General features: G+C 61.1%; 1 protein-coding gene across 4 annotated transcripts; it reads left to right on the forward strand.

Moving 5' to 3' along the window:
- The first annotated feature begins 193 nt into the window (after window positions 1–193).
- AURKB (aurora kinase B) lies at window positions 194–18,835 on the forward strand. Of its 4 annotated transcripts, none has more exons than XM_043537184.1 (9): window positions 194–342; window positions 11,642–11,693; window positions 12,809–12,959; window positions 13,397–13,460; window positions 14,202–14,393; window positions 15,002–15,140; window positions 16,051–16,199; window positions 16,279–16,453; window positions 18,259–18,835. In XM_043537184.1, the coding sequence occupies exons 2-9, from the start codon at window positions 11,643–11,645 to the stop codon at window positions 18,433–18,435; spliced, it is 1,098 nt and encodes a 365-aa protein (XP_043393119.1). In that variant the 5' UTR covers window positions 194–342; window position 11,642; the 3' UTR covers window positions 18,436–18,835. The 4 variants fall into 4 exon arrangements, with proteins under 4 accessions (XP_043393119.1, XP_043393118.1, XP_037743567.1 ...); XM_043537183.1 differs by lacking the exon at window positions 194–342 and adding an exon at window positions 352–428; XM_037887639.2 differs by lacking the exon at window positions 194–342 and adding an exon at window positions 761–924.
- Window positions 18,836–19,484: the final 649 nt, after the last annotated feature.

The raw sequence follows: 19,484 nt of genomic DNA on the forward strand, positions 1-19,484 counted from the left end.
GGGCCCTCTCATCACCCCTGATTGGCTGGGGGCCTCCCCTGCCCCGCCCTCCACTAGATGGCTATCCTCCCCCCTTCTGTGATTGGCTGGTCTCCGCGTTCTGTTCCCAGGCAGAAGCCGGACCCCTCACAAAATGGCGGGGGCGCCACGCTTCCCTCCTCTGATTGGCCGCAGCACGGAGTGATTGACAGGAGCTTCCGGTTTTTTTCTGTTTAATCCTAACGGCGCCGGCGCGAGCCCCGCCCGCTCCCCAGTGACGTTACAACAGACACAAGCACAGCAGCAGCACGAGGCTCCCCAGCTCACGATCCCCCGCGCCGCTCGCGCGAGCCTACCCAGACGGTGTGTTCGCCGGGGCGGGGATAGGCGGCTGGCAGAGCCAATGAGGGGACGGTCACGCCCGGTAGCCAATAGCGAACGAGCGGGAGGTGAAGAGCGTGCTGTGCCAACCAATGAGAGGGCGCAGTCCCAGATGGAGAGAAGGGCGCGGCGGCCAATGGGATGGTTGGAGGGGCGGGCTCGGTTGCCAATGGGAAGTCTGAGTGGGTGGGGTTGGCCGCGGTTGTCTTCCAATGGCAGGGCGGAGGGCGGGGAACGACCAGAAGAGGCGGACACTCGGGGGCGGGGTCGGTCGGGCGCGGTGGCTAATAGCAGGGAGGTGGGCGGAGTCTTTCGGATGAGGCCGCCAATGGCGGGGCCGGAGGGGCGAGGCCAACTGACTCTAGCCCCTCCCTCCCCTTTCCTGCCTGCCCAATGAGCCGCCAGGAGCGTTTTTGAACCGCGAGCTGAGGCCTCTGATTGGTCGGTTCACCCCTGGCTGGGCGCCGCCGGTCTCCGCGATTGGCTGGTGGCCGCAGAGCGCGCGGCCTGTCAGCGCCCGCGGGAGGCCGGCTCGGCAGAGCGAGCGGAGCGCGCGAGCCCCGGGTAGGTAGCGCCGGGGCGCTGGGGCTGTGGGGGGGCGGGGCGCGGGGTTATGGGGTGGGGGAGCTGGGGGGTTACGGGGATGTGGGGTCCTGGGGGAGCTGGGGGGTTACGGGGATGTGGGGGGCTGGAGCAGCTGGGGGGTTACGGGGATGTGGGGGCCTGGGGGAGCTGGGGGGTTATGGGGATGTGGGGGGCTGGAGGAGCTGGGGGGTTCTGGGGATGGGGACTGAGGGGTTATGGGGATGTGGGGGCCTGGAGGAGCTGGGGGGTTACGGGGATGTGGGGGGAGCTGGGGGGTTACGGGGAAGTGGGGGGGCTGGAGGAGCTGAGGGGTTATGGGGATGTTGGGGGCTGGAGGAGCTGGGGGGTTCTGGGGATGGGGACTGAGGGGTTATGGGGATGTGGGGGGCTGGAGGAGCTGGGGGGTTCTGGGGATGGGGACTGAGGGGTTACGGGGAAGTGGGGGGGGGCTGGAGGAGCTGGGGGGTTCTGGAGATGGAGACTGAGGGGTTATGGGGAAGTGGGGGGCTGGAGGAGCTGGGGGGTTCTGGGGATGGGGACTGAGGGGTTATGGGGATGTGGGGGGCTGGAGGAGCTGGGGGGTTCTGGAGATGGAGACTGAGGGGTTATGGGGAAGTGGGGGGCTGGAGGAGCTGGGGGGTTCTGGGGATGTGGGGGGAGCTGGGGGGTTACGGGGAAGTGGGGGGGGCTGGAGGAGCTGAGGGGTTATGGGGATGTTGGGGGCTGGAGGAGCTGGGGGGTTCTGGGGATGGGGACTGAGGGGTTATGGGGATGTGGGGGGCTGGAGGAGCTGGGGGGTTCTGGGGATGGGGACTGAGGGGTTACGGGGAAGTGGGGGGGGGCTGGAGGAGCTGGGGGGTTCTGGAGATGGAGACTGAGGGGTTATGGGGAAGTGGGGGGCTGGAGGAGCTGGGGGGTTCTGGGGATGGGGACTGAGGGGTTATGGGGATGTGGGGGCCTGGAGGAGCTGGGGGGTTCTGGGGATGTGGGGGGAGCTGGGGGGTTACGGGGAAGTGGGGGGGCTGGAGGAGCTGAGGGGTTATGGGGATGTTGGGGGCTGGAGGAGCTGGGGGGTTCTGGGGATGGGGACTGAGGGGTTATGGGGATGTGGGGGGCTGGAGGAGCTGGGGGGTTCTGGGGATGGGGACTGAGGGGTTACGGGGAAGTGGGGGGGGGCTGGAGGAGCTGGGGGGTTCTGGAGATGGAGACTGAGGGGTTATGGGGAAGTGGGGGGCTGGAGGAGCTGGGGGGTTCTGGGGATGGGGACTGAGGGGTTATGGGGATGTGGGGGCCTGGAGGAGCTGAGGGGTTATGGGGACGTGGGGGCCTGGAGGAGCTGAGGAGTTATGGGGATATGGGGGGCTGGAGGAGCTGGGGGGTTATGGGGATGGGGACTAAGGGGTTATGGGGCTTGGGGGGCTAGCGGAGCTGGGGGTTATGAGGGTGTGTGGGGGGGTTATGAGGGTGTGTGGGGGTGTTGTGGAGTGTGGGGGCTGGGGAGAGGAGGGTTATGGGGGGCTGGAGGAGCACGGGATTCTGGGGAAACGGTAGGATTATGGGGGCTGGAGGATCAGTGGGTTATAGAGGAGTGGGGGGCCTGTCACGGAGTCCCCGGGCGATGCTCTGGAACTGCTCCCCATGAAGCCAGTCAGGACTCTGGGGCAGTCCCCTTTCTGTGAACAGCCTGTCTGCAGGACACACAGGTCACACGGCTTCCACCTTCCTGGGTCTGACCTCGGAGCATTCAGCCTCCTCTGCCCCTCCGTGCGCTTCCCACAGTGAGTCCGCCCAGGCGGGGTCCTGGGGAAGCCAGAGGGTCCTGCCCCCCAACTCCGCAGTCAGACGTGACTCTCAGCCAGCCAGGAAAACAGAAGGTTTATTAGGCGACAGAAACACAGTGTAGAACAGAACTTGTTAGCACAGAAATCAGTGACTTTCAGCCAAGTCCATCTTGGGGAGTCCCACCCTGCAGACTGCCCTGGCATCCCCTTCTGCCAGTCCCACCCCGCAGACTGCCCTGGACTGGGGTGTGGGAGGCTGGAGGAGCAGCGGGATTATGGGGATGAGGAGCAGAGGTACAGGGATGTGAGGTTGGGGGGGGGGCTTTGGCATGGGAGGGGGTCTTTGAGCCAGGTGGAGCATGGGTAGGATGGGCGACTCAGGATTAACTGGTATGTGGAGGACTGGGATCTGGGATGGGTGAGTTGGGGCTGGGGATTTGGAGAGGGGCTGGGATGAGTTCTAGGGGACAGATTCTAGGGGTGGGGGTCAGTGAGTTCGGGAGCAGGGGACTCTGGTGCTAGAGGTGGGAGTGGAGGACCCAGGGAGGGAACTGGGGTATTGGGATGCTGTGCAGGCCTCAGGTGGCTGGGCTGGGTGAGTGTGGGGTTGGGGGCCTCTGAGGCAGCCTGGCACAGGGGCTATTCGCTAGGGTGGGATGTGTGGGATGGAGGTGGAGGCTCTGGACTGGTGCAGGGGGCTGAGTGGGGGTGCTTTGGGGTTGGGGCTGCTCCAGGAGTTGGGGGGCATTGAGGGGTGGGCTTGGGGCCTGTGACAGTCGAGTCCTGGGGTACGCCACAGAGTAAGCAAGTGACTGGGCTATTAACTTTAATAGGGAAACACTGAGACAACTTGCAATTGGACAGGACCCCCAGACATGGGGCCATCGCTTGGCTTTTCCCGGGGTGGTTGAAGCGTCCCTCGTCCGGCTGGGGGGCAGCACCTTGGCCCCATTGGGGAGTGGGATACACAAATTGAACTCAGCTTTCTAGTGACCCAAATGCATCTTCTCCTGAGCCCCGTCCGTGCCCAGCTCTCGCTAGGATGTTGCTTGATGTACCAGGTGGCTCAGTTGCTTACTCCATGGGGTTCAGACCCTCTTCTCCCCATGGGGGGTCTGCATCCTAATTGTCGCAGGGGCCTCTGGGGGGGCAGGAGTTAGGGAGCTGGTTGGGCAGGTTTCCAGCCCTGCATTGCTCCCTGTGGTGTCTAATTCAGCAGGGGAGTGTAGTGCTGTGAGTCCCTGGGGTCGTGCCAGCGTGGGCTAGTGGCTAGGAGACTGGAGGAGGCGGTCAGGATGCTGGGGATCTATTCCTGGATCTTTGGGTAATCTTTGAGAACTCATGCCCCCCTACCCTCCATGCCTCAGTTTCCTCTCCTGCCCTCTGTCTGTTCAGATGACACTTCCCAGGGCAGGCCCTGTATAGCCGGCACAATGGGGCCCTGATCTTAGCTGGGATCTCCAAGCACTGTCGTAATACCCATAACTAGGGTGAAAAAAGAAAAGGAGTACTTGTGGCACCTTAGAGACTAACAAATTTATTTGAGCATAAGCTTTCGTGAGCTACAGCTCACTTCATCGGATGCATGCAGTGGAAAACACAGGGGGGGGACGGGGCGGGACGACCTTTTGTAGTGATAATCAAGGTGGGCCATTTCCAGCAGTTGACAAGAACATGTGAGGAACGGGGAGGGGGGAATAAACATGGGAAAATAGTTTTACTTTGTGTAATGACACATCCACTCCCAGTCTTTATTCAAGCCTAAGTTAATTGTATCCAGTTTGCAAATTAATTCCAATTCAGCAGTCTCTCCTTGGAGTCTTCTTTTTGAAGTTTTTCTGTTGAAGAATTGCAACTTTTAGGTCTGTAACTGAGTGACCAGAGAGACCGAAGTGTTCTCCGACTGGTTTTTGAATGTTATAATTCTTGACGTCTGATTTGTGTCCATTTATTCTTTTACGTAGAGACTGTCCAGTTTGGCCAATGTACACGGCAGAGGGGCATTGCTGGCACACGATGGCATATATCACATTGGTGGATGTGCAGGTGAACGAGCCTCTGATGGTGTGGCTGATGTGATTAGGCCCTATGATGGTGTCCCCTGAATAGATATGTGGACACAGTTGGCAATGGGGTTTGTTGCAAGGACAGGTTCCTGGGTTAGTGGTTCTGTTGTGTGGTGTGTGGCTGCTGGTGAGCATTTGCTTCAGGTTGGGGGGCTGTCTGTAAGCAAGGACTGGCCTGTCTCCCAAGATCTGTGAGAGTGATGGGTCGTCCTTCAGGATAGGTTGTAGATCCGTGATGATGCGTTGGAGAGGGTGGTGCCCTTCACAGCTCCTGTCCCTCCATTACCTGCTTCCCCCTCCCGTCGCCCCTCTATTTCAGGGCTCCCTGCAGCTCTCCCCGTAAGTATCTCCATTCTCCGCACCATGCCAGGGACCGGGTGCCCCCTTCCCCCCAGGCCAGGGTGTCACGGAGTCCCCGGGCGATGCTCTGGAACTGCTCCCTACGAAGCCAGGCAGGACTCTGGGGAAGTCTCCTTTCTGGGAGCAGCCTGTCTGCAGGACACACAGCTCACAGAGTTTCCACCTTCCTGGGCCTGACCTTGGAGCATTCAGCATCCTCTGCGCCTCCGTGCGCTTCCCACAGCGAGTCCACCCAGGCGGGGTCCTGGGGAAGCCAGAGGGTCCTGCCCCCCAACTCCGCAGTCAGACGTGACTCTCAGCCAGCCAGTAAAACAGAGGTTTATTAGACGACAGGAACATGGTCTAACACAGAGCTTGTAGGTGCAGAGAACAGGACCCCTCAGCTGGGTCCATTCTGGGGGGCAATGAGCCAGACAACCACGTCTGCCCTTCACTCCATGTCCCCAGCCAACCCCAAACTGATTCCCCCTCCAGCCCCGCCTCCTCTGGGCTTTGTCCCTTTCCTGGGCCAGGAGGTCACCGGATTCCTTTGTTCTCCAACCCTTTAGCTCTCACCTGGCAGGGGGGAAGGCCCAGGCCATCAGTTGCCAGGAAACAGGATGTTAGCCATTCTCTGTGTCCAGACCCCTGCACACACCTGCCCTCTAGGGCTCTGCAACGATCATACACCCTTATCCCACTACCTAGATACTTAAGAACTGTCTAGGGGAAACTGAGGCACCCCCACACTATTCAGAGGAAACATTAAGAACAGTCACGCTTCGTCACATCTCTCCCCCCTTCGAGACTGAACTGAGCGGGGTCACTTTAGCCGGTGACCTGGGGAAGTTCGAAGCCACCAACATTCCCATGGATGCCCCAGCATCTCTCCCGTTCCTTGGTGGGAGTTACACCAGGCCCTTCCAATTTCGCACCCTCCCTTAGGTCGGGGGTGGTCGATAGCACTCGCATGCCACATGTGGGAAGGTTTATGCGGCCCGTGCCCTTTGGCCACCCCAAAACCCCCGGGGGTCAAACTGGGATTGGGTCTTCTCCCAGCGCTCCAGTCTGGAGGCCTGCAATTCGGGCTCTCTTGGTTAAGAGCCCCCATCTTGACCTGGGCCACAAACTGTTCACTTACAGAACTAGCATGGAGACATCCCTTTCTCAACAACCTTGTCTCCGCAACAAGCTGGCTAAACACAGCCACTTGGTTATAGGACTGTTTAACTTTCTTAACAGCTTTCACTTCATCTGAGACCTTCTCAAAGCTATCCACACTGGATCTTTCAACAGGGAAGTCAGTGGCTTCAGTCACAACAGAAAATTTCTGGCTGTTAGGAACTGAAACTGTCTTGATTAAATCACTTTCACACCCTTCAGTGACAGTAAACTGCTTGCAAAGACTACTATGAGGATTCCTTTCCCTAGGAGCTTTTCTATGCAACAATTCACCCTTCACAGAAATTCTGCTCTTACCCTCTTCACCGAGGGCTTGCTCTAAAGGAACACTTTCCTGAGCAAAAGCAGACTCTTTCTGGGTCTCACTTACATCCAGAATTACCTCTGGCCCATCAGGTGGATTCCTACACAATCCCCTTTCAGGCAAACTGGCAGACTTCCTAGATAAAAGGCTAGAAGCATTCTCCTTCCCTTTGCCACACACAAGTTCAGGAATCTTTTCCTTCTTGCGACAGGTTTCCACACCCTCAGTAGGTAAAACAATCAAATCACCTTCCTGCTCTCCTTGTGCCCTGGCTAGGATCTCACCCTGATTAAACAGAGTTGTTACACCCTTTCCGAACAACACACTAGCAATAGGCAAAATATAAGCACCAGAATTGTCTGGTCTCTGGGATTTTACGTAGACACTAACTGGATGCGACCTAGTTACAGGGCCATTCTCCCTAGCGGACACAAACTTAGGACCATTCCCTTCCTGGGCTTTAGCTGAATCCAGAACCAACTCTGAGACAACTGCACGACCCTCAACCATCACAAGCTGAAAGGCCCCTTCTGTCTACTCTACAGACAAAGAAGAGCTGGACACACTTTCTCCTTTCCCAGACACCCAGCTTGGGATCTCTTTCCCCTTGTCCCAGCACACAGGGCTGGTCACAGACAACTGCTTGGAGTCTGGGGTAGCTCCCTCCATAGGCAAGTCAATACCCCTGGCAGACACAGGCACGTTTCCTTCACTGTCACAGTTCTCCACCCAGGTAACAGGTAAGGTCCAGGGACACTCATCTTCCACTCTCCTCGCCTTCCCACCCTGCTGACTAGACAAAGCCATCAACTCACAAGGCTGCCTAGGCTCATCTAAACTTTCCTTACCAAGCACCTTGCCACTCCCAACAGATCCCCTGCCCTGCCTGTGTCTCCCCCCACTCAGCTGGGGTCTCAGCTCCCCCTGTGCTCAGCGCTGCCCTTGCTGTCCCAGTGGGGGTAGGCAGCAAGCTCGCTGCTTTCCTCGCTGTATCAGAGCCAGCATGAGCCCCCTGAGCCCCCCTCTCCGGTGTGCAGGGGGGCGGGGAACATCTCTCTGTCCCAGGATCTCGCCGTCCCAGGAATGTCTCCCCATTGACCATCACCTTCCGTTCTCACTGGGGCGGGGCTTGACCCCAGGAAACTTGCTCTCTCAGACTCAGCTCCAATCCCGTCTGTCTCCGATCCCCCGATGGGGAACCCGATCATGAAGACCCCCGTCTGGTCGGGGACAGGAGTCTTAGGGATGCCTGGCTACCACTCCAGCTGCTCCCAGATCCTGCTATAGCCCCATTTGGGGTCAGGAATCTGCTCCTTAGAGGGATCATCCTCCTCCAGCTGCACGATTAATTGTGCTTTGGTGAACTTTCCAATGTGTAACCCTCTGTTTGTCCTTTGCAATGTCCTTCTTAAGGAGATGGTGACAGGCCATCACTCCGTTGTTCCCAGGTTGCTGTGGACTCACAGGCCTGTGTGCTGTCAGCTCCCCACGGTTTCCAGGGAGAACCCCTAGTGAGCCAGCCCTTCTCGAGGTCACCACCTCTTTGCCAGGGTCGAGCTGCAGACTCCTCCGCCCCTTGGACCGCTCGCTGCAATCCCCAGGGGAACCCTGTTACTGCAAAAGTCCTTCTCTCTCCCAGGGCCAAGCCACAGGCTCCTCCGCCCCTGAGACTGCTCACCGCAGTCCTCAGGGGGACCCCATTACTGCACAGTCCTTCTCGCTGGTCACACACTCCCAGGGGTTAACCGCCCCCCGAAACCGCTCCTCTCTGAGCCTTCAGCATGCCTGGTCCTCGTCAGTCCCCCTTTGTTTTACTGCTCCCCAGTCACTTACTGCAGGAAGCGCCGTCCACGGGGTGCAGTACATCCCACCGCTACCACCAGTTGTCATGGAGTCCCCGGGCGATGCTCTGGAACTGCTCCCCATGAAGCCAGGCAGGACTCTGGGGAAGTCTCCTTTCTGGAAGCAGCCTGTCTGCAGGACACACAGCTCACACAGCTTCCACCTTCCTGGGTCTGACCTCGGAGCATTCAGCCTCCTCTGCCCCTCCGTGCGCTTCCCACAGTGAGTCCACCCAGGCGGGGCTCCTGGGGAAGCCAGAGGGTCCTGCCCCCCAACTCCGCAGTCAGACGTGACTCTCAGCCAGCCAGTAAAACAGAAGGTTTATTAGACGACAGGAACATGGTCTAAAACAGAGCTTATAGGTGCAGAGAACAGGACCCCTCAGCTCGGTCCATTTTGGGGGGCAGCGAGCCAGACAACCACGTCTGCCCTTCTCTCCATGTCCCCAGCCAGCCCCAAACTGACTCCCCCTCCAGCCCCTCCTCCTCTGGGCTTTGTTCTCCAGCCCTTTAGCTCTCACCTTGCAGGGGGAAGGGCCCAGGCCATCAGTTGCCAGGAAACAGGGTGTCGGCCATTCTTTGTGTCCAGACCCCTGCACACACCTGCCCTCTGGGGCTCTGCAATGATCATACACCCTTATCCCACCCCCTAAATACGTAAGAACTGTCTAGGGGAAACTGAGGCACCCCCACACTATTCAGAGGAAACATTAAGAACAGTCCCGCTTCCCCCCAGGCCAGGGCCCCGTCTTTCCTTCCCCGCCGCCCCACCTCCAGATTAGAGCAGGCTTTGGGGAAGAGTGGGGGCTTGTTCCGCAGCAGGGTATTGCTGGGCGCCATTGAGTTAAGCGTTCCCGTGGGTTTCCAGCTGTTTCATCAATCTATTTCAATGATTCTCGTCAGCCAGAGAGATCTTCTCCTTTCTGGTAGAGTCACTGATGCACATTTTTTTGGAAAATCTGAACGGTTTTAAGAAAAAACCTCTCTCCCCCCCCCGGCTCTGCTTGACCTGGGCTGAGTTCTGTTATCCTCACCCTGTAAAAACCCCATTGCTGTCTGGGTGGGGGGAACCGGTCGAGGTTTTAACAAGACCCAAAATAACATACTGTGCAAAATGAAAACCTTTGCAGTTCTGTGAGGAAAGCTGCCGAGGGCCTGACTGTTGGCGTTGGTTATGCAGGCAAGATGGTTTTCACTATAAGCAAAGGAGTGAATTGAACCCAAACGCTTATTAGAGACGCCCTGTTTTGGTTTGCTTGTAACTAGACTTGGACAGGTTAGATTTTTATGGGTGAATGTTGATTTCACCGCCCGCAATAAACTGATGAAAAATACTTCCATGCGTAACAATCGAAACTGACAGGCAAAGTAAGAAGAATGCTGCTTGAGAGCTTATTAGTTTGATTTAAGGGTCTTTGCTTTGTATTTTGGCACGTGATATAGACATTCTGTGGTTTAACGATCGCAAAGCTTTCACTTTTCCAATCTGTCTGGTCGTTAAATAATTGATGCCCGCTAATTTCCTGTGACTGTGGAAAATTTAAAATGAAAAACATTTGGGGGCAAAATGCTTGAAACCATCATTTTGCACAGCTGGGATTTAAATATGCAAACACTGGGGGGAAGTGCTTCAAAATAAATATTGATATTATCCATTGAAATTAAAACAAACAAACAAAAACTTCTGCCAGGCCTACTTATAACTTTGGCAAACTTTTAACTGTTTGCATTAAATGGTCCAGTCCAGGTCTTTGCCTCAGGCTGACTTTTGGGAGACAATTTCAGCCAAAATAGCTCAGCCATTTCTGAGAACGAAGATAGGAACAAAATATGGCATTTTCCCCGTGTGAAATTCTTAGGACTTTCTTTGAGGCGCTCCAGCGCACCCCCCCCCCCCCCCCCCCAGCTTTGGAGCAGGGACTTGAAATCTGGCGGGGATCACGGCCGTGGTATCAGGGACGTGGCTTTTGCTGTTCCTGGGGAGCGGGATTCTGCCCTTGTCTGTGTCACGGCGTTCCCCGGGAGACGTTGGCCACTTACACCAAATGCTTTCCAGATGGTCTTCCTCCGTTTCTGGGTGCCCAAAGTGAGCAGCCGGCCGCGTGCTTGCAGCTGGAGTCGCGGGGAGCTGGGCTGTGAACACACCAGGCACTATGTGACACAACACATTGCTGCCTCGGTGCCTCTGCTCTCCCTCTGTAAAATGGGAGAACAAGCCCTCAGCTGGCAGGGCCGGTAAGAGAAGTCAAGGCACGGGAAGCACTCGGCTCCTGGAAGGCCAAGCATTGGGGGAGCTGGAGCATTGCGTCTCCAGCACAGCTATGTCACTCCAACACCTGTCAAACAGCTGGGAGGAAAAACTTCTGTGTTAAAGTTTCCCTTCAGATTTGGGTGATCCCCAGTCCGCGTCTCTGGTCCTCCACAGAGACCTCTGGCAAACGCCGGGGTGGGGGCGGGGGAAGCTGAATTAGCTTATTTTGGGGGAGGAAATCAATTTTCCAGCCTTTGTCATAAAGGAGGGTTAATCATTCCCTCCCCAAATTGGTCCCGCGGGAGCAACTGTCTCTGTGCGGCAGGTCCCCTGGGGTGTGCTGACGTGGCTGATTCAAACAGCCGGTCTGTTTCCAGTGGGGTCCCACTGGGATCGGGGCTATTTAACATCTTCCTCAGTGGCCTGGAAGAAAACAGCAAATCGTCCCCGCTACAGCCTGGAGGTGACCTGACAGCTGGGGGCGTGGTGAATAACGAACAGGTCGGGTCACTGATACAGGGCACTCTGGATCGCTTGGTGACCTGGATGCACGCGAAATACGTGCTTTAATACAGCTAAACTCCAGAGGGACATGGGTTAATTGGAGAGGGGACAGAAAAGATCCATAAGAATGATTCAAGGACTAGTAACCGGTCTGGAAGTGAGAGACGCCAGGAGTTCAGTCGGTTTAGCAGGGGAAGGCTGGGCTAGTGGTTAGGGCACTGGGCTGGCACTTGACTCCCGACTCCCCGAGTGACCCTGAATCGCTCTGATCTCTTCTGTAAAGCGGGGATCCTGGTGTCTCGTGGGGATTTCCCCTCTCCCGATCCAGGGCCCTCTGGTGATCAGGGTCTCCGCGGGCAGGCAGTCTCGGTTGGGGATTCCGGGCGACCACGGGCTGGTGCTGACGCTGTGTCTGCTTCTCCCCACAGAATGGCCTACAAGGAGAATGTGACCCCTGGTACCAGCATCAGCCTGGCCAAGGTGAGCTGAGCTTGCGGGCCTATGGTGGGAGGGATTCCGTCGTGCCAAGCACTGCACAAAACCCTCTTCCCCCGCCTGAGATCGGACACACCCCCACCCCCCAGGGCACTGCACAAAACCATCTTCCCCCCGCCCGAGATCGAGGCCCCCACGCGGGTGCCGCCGGGGACCCTTTCTCCCCCCGAGATCAGGGCACCATGCGGACTCCCCTGTCCAAGATCAGGTGCCCCCCCCATGCCAGGTGCTGAGCCAAAGTGAAAGCCCCCACTCAGCACCTGCAGCACCTAGCTAAGGTACAGGAGCGGTGGCCAGCTGCCACAGACTAGTGATAAATAAGGAAGACGACAGGGCCCTGATTCCGAGCGATTGAGTAAACTGGGTGCAAGCGACCGATGTGTGTTTAACGTGGCTAAGTGTAAATGGAGAGGTCTAGGAACATCGGATGTGGGCCACACTTACAGGTTGGGGGAATCAGAAAAAGATTTGTGGGAGGAGGGTGTGGATAATCAGCTGAACGTGAGCTCCCAGCATGACCCTGATGTGTATAAACAGGGGAATCTCGAGTAGGAGCGCAGAGGTGACTTGACCTCTGGTTTTGGCCCTGGTGCGGCCACTGCTGGGATCCTGAGTCCACTTGGGGTGGATGCTGATAAATTGGAGAGCGGTCAGAGAAGAGCCCCGAGAACGATTAAAGGGGGAGAAAACCGGCCTTGGGGTGAGAGACGCCAGTAGGTTGATCTATTTCGCTTACCAAACAGAAGGTGAAGGGGTGAAGTCTCTAAATATCTACACGGGGAACCGATATTTGACAATGGGGATTCTCCATCACTGACCATTTCCAACTCGAGATGGGCTGGTTTTCTAACAGATCTGTTCTAGGATTTCTTTTGAGGCTGGGTCCTGGAGAATCATAGAATAACAGACTTGGAAGGGACCTCTGGAGGCCATCTAGTCCAACCCCCTGCCCAGAGCAGGACCAATCCCAACTAAAGCATCCCAGCCAGGGCTTTGTCAAGCCTGACCTTAAAAACTTCTAAGGTCAAAAACCTTCTAAAACCTCCAGTGCCTGCCTGTAACCCTCGGTTTCTCTCTCCCCACCCCCCCACCCCCCGCAGTATGGGGTGCTGAACGGGCCAGGCCCCCAGCGAGTCCCCCGAAAGGATCCCTACATGCCCAGTGGCACCCCCTCCGAGTCGCTGCTGGCGCAGAGAGCCATGGCCAGCGCCAATAAGATTATCCTGAAGTCCTCCAGCATCCAGAAGCCAGGTAAGGAGGGGCAGGTTGGAGGCTGGGGGTACACTCAGGGGGAGGGAGGATCTGTGCTCCCCATCCCCCCCCCCGACAGATCTGCTCAGGCTCGGCCAGGCGTTAATTCAGGGCAGTTTTGAGGCCTGCATTAGACAGGAAGGCAGAGCAGGTGATCTCGGGGTCCTTTTTGGCCTAAATCTATGGGTCTAGGAGCTAAGAATGGGGGAGAAACACGGAGTGGGGATTTCCGACCGTCCAGTAGGGCCCATTCGATCAGCCAGCCCGACCTGGCTTGCCCAGGCCAGAGATGGCGGATGGGGCATTGCCCGCACTCTGACGGGACGTCGTCTAGCTCAGCCGGGAGCTGTGGGCGGCCCGCCGGGACCTGACTTTGGGGAGGGTGGGCACGGTGCAACGGGGAATGCCAGGATGTGACTCTCTCTCCCTCTCCGCAGCTGTCCCGGGCAGGGTGCCCGCTGAACCCAGCTCCGGTCCCCAGGCGGCTCAGCCCACCCCACAGTGAGTGCCTCTGCGGGGGCTGGGGTGGGGGGCCAAGGTGGCACTTTCCCTTAGAGAGCTCTGAGATCTGGCTCCTGTGGAGGGGAGAGCCCTTGCTTTGGGGCTGCCCGTCCTGGCTGACATCCCCCTCACCCCGATCCAGGCGGTTCCCTGGAGATCTGCTGTCTGGGCTAGGGAGATCTGGGGCCAGGGGAGGGGATTTGGGGTGGCGGGGCCCTGGGGGAGCGCTGCTGGGGGGGGCTACCAGGGGGAGGGGAGATCTAGGGCAGCCGGGCCCTGGGGAAGGGCTGCCGCGGGGAGGGGAGTTTCTGGGGCAGCCGGCCCCGGGTTGGGGGGCAGGTTTCTGGGACGGCCAGGCTCTGGTGGGGGAGGGGGGATGTGGGGTGGCTGGGCCCCGGGGGCAGGGCTCCCCAGACGGGAGGGGTATGTGGGGCGAGTGGTATCCAGGGATCTGGGGTGGCCAGGGGGGATCTGGGGTGGCTGGGCCCTTTGCGGGGAGGTCTGCCCAGGAGGAGGGGGGAATCTGGGGTGGCCAGGCCCTGTGGGTGGGAGGGGGGATCTGGGGCGGCCAGGCCCTGTGGGGGAAGGGCTGCCTGGGAAGCAGGGAGGGGGGGATGTGGGGCAGCCAAGTCCCAGGGGGAGGGTTGGGGGGGGAGGGGGATCTGAGGGCATGCAAATCCCCTGCTGTCCCTTGGCACCCCTTGTTCTGCACCCCCCGACTCTAACCCCGTCCCCCCCCAGGCGAGTCTTTACCATCAATGACTTTGAGATCGGGCGCCCGCTGGGCAAGGGGAAGTTCGGGAACGTGTACCTGGCCCGGGAGCGGGCGTCCCGGTTCATCGTGGCGCTCAAGGTGCTCTTCAAGTCGCAGATGGAGAAGGAGGGCGTGGAGCACCAGCTGCGGCGGGAGATCGAGATCCAGTCCCATCTCCAGTGGGTGGGGACGGGCGCGGGCGGGGGGGACCCGAAATGGCTGGGCACGGAGCCCTGCCCCCCCGCAGGCCGTGTGGGGCAGGGTCCTGGCTGGGGGCTCGACCCTGGGAAGGGATTGGTGGGGGGCCCCCCGAAGCCTGGCGTGGAGATAAGGGACCCCGGAGATCGGGAAGCAGAGAGGAGTGGGGGTGTCCCGGGGGCTGTCCTGCACTGGGGCACCCCCACGACACCCCCCCCCAGTAACCGATGTCCCAGGCCGTGCATGTGGGGGTCTCTCTGGCGGGGGGATCTGGGGCAGGGATGAGTGCTGGCGCCCCCATTGGGAGGGGAGACCCCCCACCCCAGCTGCCCTGGCCCTAGGTGGTCTGACTCCAGCCCTCCCAGAGTAGCCTTGTAGCTGGGATGCTGCAAAGGGTCCCGGGCTTCTAAAAGGGGTGGGGGGTGCTAGCCCCTGGGAGGGGGGGCTGACCCCGGGGTGGCGCCAGGGGCTGCTGTGCTGCAGGGAGCGGGGCGGGGGGCTCCCTAGGGGTCACTGTGCTGCGGGGTGGGGGGCACTCTCTCCCTGCTCAGGCCCGGCTCTGACTGCCCCCCCCGCCTTTGGCCCGCAGACACCCCAACATCCTGCGCCTCTATAATTACTTCCACGACAAGAAGCGGGTGTACCTGATCCTGGAGTACGCGCCCCGCGGCGAGCTCTACAAGGAGCTGCAGAAATGCCGGCAGTTCAACGAGCAGAAGACCGCCACGGTGAGCGTGCGGGGGTCCGGCAGGCGCAGCGCCCCCCAGGCCAGGGCAGATGGGGGCGCCATTCCCAGCTCAGAGCACCTGGGCTGCAGCCCCCTGTTAGATACAGGCCTGGCACGTGCCATCTCCACCTTGGCTGTGAGGGCGGCATGGTCTAGTGGGTAGATCGCTGGCTGGGAGTCAGGACGCCTGGGTTCTCTGCCAGGTTCTGAGAGGGGTGTGCGGTCTAATGGTTAGAGCAAGGGGGCTGGGAGCCAGGAGTCCTGGGTTCTCTCCCCGGCTCTGGGAGGGGAGTGGGGGCTGGTGGGTTAGAGCAGCGGGGCTGGGAGCCAGGACTCCTGGGTTCTCTCCCCAGCTCTGGGAGGGGAGTGGGGGCTAATGGATAGAGCAAGGGGGGCTGGGAGCCAGGACTCCTGGGTTCTTTTCCTGGTTCAGGGGGGAATGGGGACTAATGGCAGCTCTGCTCCTGGCCTCCTAGGTGCCCTTCTGCAAGTCACTTCCCCTCTCTATTGCCTCAGTTTCCCAATCAGCAGACTGGCCCCAGCGTGGCACTAGGGGATGCTGTGGGGCAGGACTGGGGGGCTGAGCAGGGGGCGCTCTCCCCTGGCAGGCAGGGCTGGCCCCAGGGCGGCACTAAGGGGCGCTGTGCTGTGGGGAGTAGAATATGGTTGAGCTTTTTCCGGTACAGGCAGAGGAACTAAGTGACATTTTCCCCCTAACGTTTATTTTTAACCTGTGCGCCCCCGTTTTTCAGGGGCAGTAAGAAGGGGGCAGGTGGAAACAAGTGGGTATTTTCCTTGTTTCAAAGGCCTTCCACCCACCCCCCAGTGTTTTTTAAAAGCGTGGATTTCAGAGGGGAAATGGGGGGTTTCGGCCGGCCCAGCCCCCTGACAGCCCGCGCTCTGCCCCACAGCTCATGGAGGAGCTCGCTGACGCGCTCATTTACTGCCACGCCAAGAAGGTGATCCACCGCGACATCAAGCCGGAGAACCTCCTCATGGGCCTAAAGGGCGAGCTCAAGATCGCCGACTTCGGCTGGTCCGTGCACGCGCCCTCGCTCAGGTGAGAGCCGGCCGGGGGCGGGGGGGGGGTCCCTGCCCCGTCCTCAGCGTGGCGCTCACCCCGCACCGCTCCCCCGCAGGAGGAGGACCATGTGCGGCACGCTGGATTACTTGCCCCCCGAGATGATCGAGGGCAAGACGCATGACGAGAAGGTGGATCTGTGGTGCATCGGGGTCTTGTGCTATGAGCTCCTGGTGGGGCAGCCGCCCTTCGAGAGCTCCACCCACACGGAGACATATCGCCGCATCACCAAGGTGAGACAGGGCCGCCCCGCCCCAGAGCTGGCCGCATCTCGGCGCCGGGCGAGGGGTCCCTGAGTAACCAGCCGCCCCGCCCCAGAGCTGGCCGCATCTCGGCGCCGGGCGAGGGGTCCCTGAGTAACCAGCCGCCCCGCCCCAGAGCTGGCCGCATCTCGGCGCCGGGCGAGGGGTCCCTGAGTAACCAGCCGCCCTGCCCCAGAGCTGGCCGCATCTCGGCGCCGGGCGAGGGGTCCCTGAGTAACCAGCCGCCCCGTCCCAGAGCTGGCCGCCTCTCGGCGCCGGGCGAGGGGTCCCTGAGTAACCCGCCGCCCCGCCCCAGAGCTGGCCGCATCTCGGCGCCGGGCGAGGGGTCCCTGAGTAACCAGCCGCCCCGCCCCAGAGCTGGCCGCATCTCGGCGCCGGGCGAGGGGTCCCTGAGTAACCAGCCGCCCCGTCCCAGAGCTGGCCGCATCTCGGCGCCGGGCGAGGGGTCCCTGAGTAACCAGCCGCCCCGCCCCAGAGCTGGCCGCATCTCGGCGCCGGGCGAGGGGTCCCTGAGTAACCAGCCGCCCTGCCCCAGAGCTGGCCGCATCTCGGCGCCGGGCGAGGGGTCCCTGAGTAACCAGCCGCCCTGCCCCAGAGCTGGCCGCATCTCGGCGCCGGGCGAGGGGTCCCTGTGTCACCAGCCGCCCCACCCCAGAGCTGGCCGCATCTCGGCACCAGGACGGGGTCCCCGTGTAACCAGCCGCCCCACCCCAGAGCTGGCCGCATCTCGGCGCCGGTACGGGGTCCCCGTGTAACCAGCCGCCCCACCCCAGAGCTGGCCGCATCTGGGCGCCGGTACGGGGTCCCTGTGTAACCAGCCGCCCCACCCCAGAGCTGGCCGCATCTCGGCGCCGGGCGAGGGGTCCCTGAGTAACCAGCCGCCCCACCCCAGAGCTGGCCGCATCTCGGCGCCGGGCGAGGGGTCCCTGAGTAACCAGCCGCCCCGCCCCAGAGCTGGCCGCATCTCGGCGCCGGGCGAGGGGTCCCCCTGTCACCGGCCGCCCCACCCCAGAGCTGGCCGCATCTCGGCGCCGGGACAGGGTCCCCGTGAAACCAGCCGCCCCGCCCCAGAGCTGGCCGCATCTCGGCGCCGGGCGAGGGGTCCCTGAGTAACCAGCCGCCCCGTCCCAGAGCTGGCCGCATCTCGGCGCCGGGCGAGGGGTCCCTGAGTAACCAGCCGCCCCGTCCCAGAGCTGGCCGCATCTCGGCGCCGGGCGAGGGGTCCCTGAGTAACCAGCCGCCCCGTCCCAGAGCTGGCCGCATCTCGGCGCCGGGCGAGGGGTCCCTGAGTAACCAGCTGCCCCGCCCCAGAGCTGGCTGCATCTCGGCGCCGGGCGAGGGGTCCCTGAGTAACCAGCCGCCCTGCCCCAGAGCTGGCCGCATCTCGGCGCGGGGTCCCTGAGTAACCAGCTGCCCTGCCCCAAAGAGATGTGGCAGAATAATTCATGGCACATTGTGGGGGGCCGCACAGGCAATCCCCCATCACCCTAAGGCTGCTGCTGTGGGCTTTGGCCGCCAGGGGGCCACTAGCCCTTTGGCATCCCTATGAGGGGTCCCCCAAGTCTGGGATGATCTGTGCTCTTGCTGAGGGCGTTACCCTAGCTCCAAGTTGGAAGACGGGCGCAAAGGAGCATCCTCCCCTAGTTCCCACGGCAGAGAAGAGAACCCAGGAGTCCTGGCTGCCAGCCCCTCCTGCTCTAACCCCGAGGCCCACTCCCCGAGTCGGGGCTCGACCCCAGGCGTCTGGGCTCTCTGACTCTGCGTGCCCCCGGCAGGTGGATCTGCAGTTCCCGCCGTTCATGTCGGAAGGCTCCCGGGACCTGATCTCCAAGCTGCTGCGCCATAACCCCGCCGAGCGGCTGCCGCTGCAGGCCGTCCTGGAGCACCCCTGGGTGAAGGCCCACTCCCGCCGGGTGCTGCCGCCCGTCTTCAACCCCACCCCTGCCAACTAGCCCTGCCCCGCGGCCTCTTTCATCCCTCGGCCGGGGTGGGGAATGGGGCCAGTCCTCGCCTCCTCGGTGCTGCCCCCCCTCGGCCGGTCCCGGGCAGGGGGCACGGGGCCGACACGCCCTCTCGGGCCTGTAGATAAAGGTGCTGCTGCCAGTCCCTGGCTGGTTTCCCAGCTGGGGGGATCTGGCTCCAGGACCCCCTCCCCAGTTGGCCCTTTCGCTGGCTGCCTTCCCAGCTGTTGGGCTAGCCCCCCTCATGCCCAGAGGGGCAGCGGGTCCCTGCCCGCCTCTCCTTTCCTGCCAGGGGGCCGGGGGATGCCCCGGCACGGCCTGTTTTAAATGTCCCCGCGGGAAGCTGCGTGCCCCCCGCCCTCCTTTTAATAAAATTTGGAGTTACTTTGCCGTGGGGTCCTATTGTGTCTGTCTGTGTTGGGGGGGGGGGGCAGAGAAAACGGTGTGGGGCAATGGGGGGCAATTTGGGGCCCACAGAGCCGGGATCCCCTGTGGGGGGTGGGCATATGGATCTGGTTCCGGGGTGGGTGGGGTGGCGAGTTCAGCAGGGGGCCCTCTCTCCTGGCAGGCAGGGCTGGCCCCAGGGTGGCACTAGTGGGTGCTATAGGGCAGGGACACAGCAGGGGGCGCCCTCCCACACCATGCCCCCTGCCCTGAAATACAGCCATTGCTGGGGCCCTCTCCCCGGTGCCCTTGGCTGCCTGGCCCCCCAGCCCTAGCAGGGACTCGCCCACCAGACAGTGCCCCGTGCCCCTGCCTGCTGACTTGGGGGGCAGAGCCTCTTCTCACCCACCGCTTGCCCCATCTCCTCCCCCCAGCCTCAGCCTCAGCTCGGGGTGGGGGGATCCCTCTGGCCTCGTCTGTGTGTAGGGGACTGACCCAGCCCCACGGCTACAGGGGGCCGGGCACCTTCTGCCCTCCATCCCAGCATCTCACCTGTCCTGGGGGGGAGGAGGGGTAGAATAGGACGGACAAGGTCCTTTCTTGGTCCCGTTACCCCCTCCCTTTATCTGCCCTCCCCCCTTATTTGCCCCCATCTC

The sequence above is a fragment of the Chelonia mydas genome, chromosome 28, assembly GCF_015237465.2.
Source record: "Chelonia mydas isolate rCheMyd1 chromosome 28, rCheMyd1.pri.v2, whole genome shotgun sequence".
Classification (NCBI taxonomy): domain Eukaryota; kingdom Metazoa; phylum Chordata; order Testudines; family Cheloniidae; genus Chelonia; species Chelonia mydas.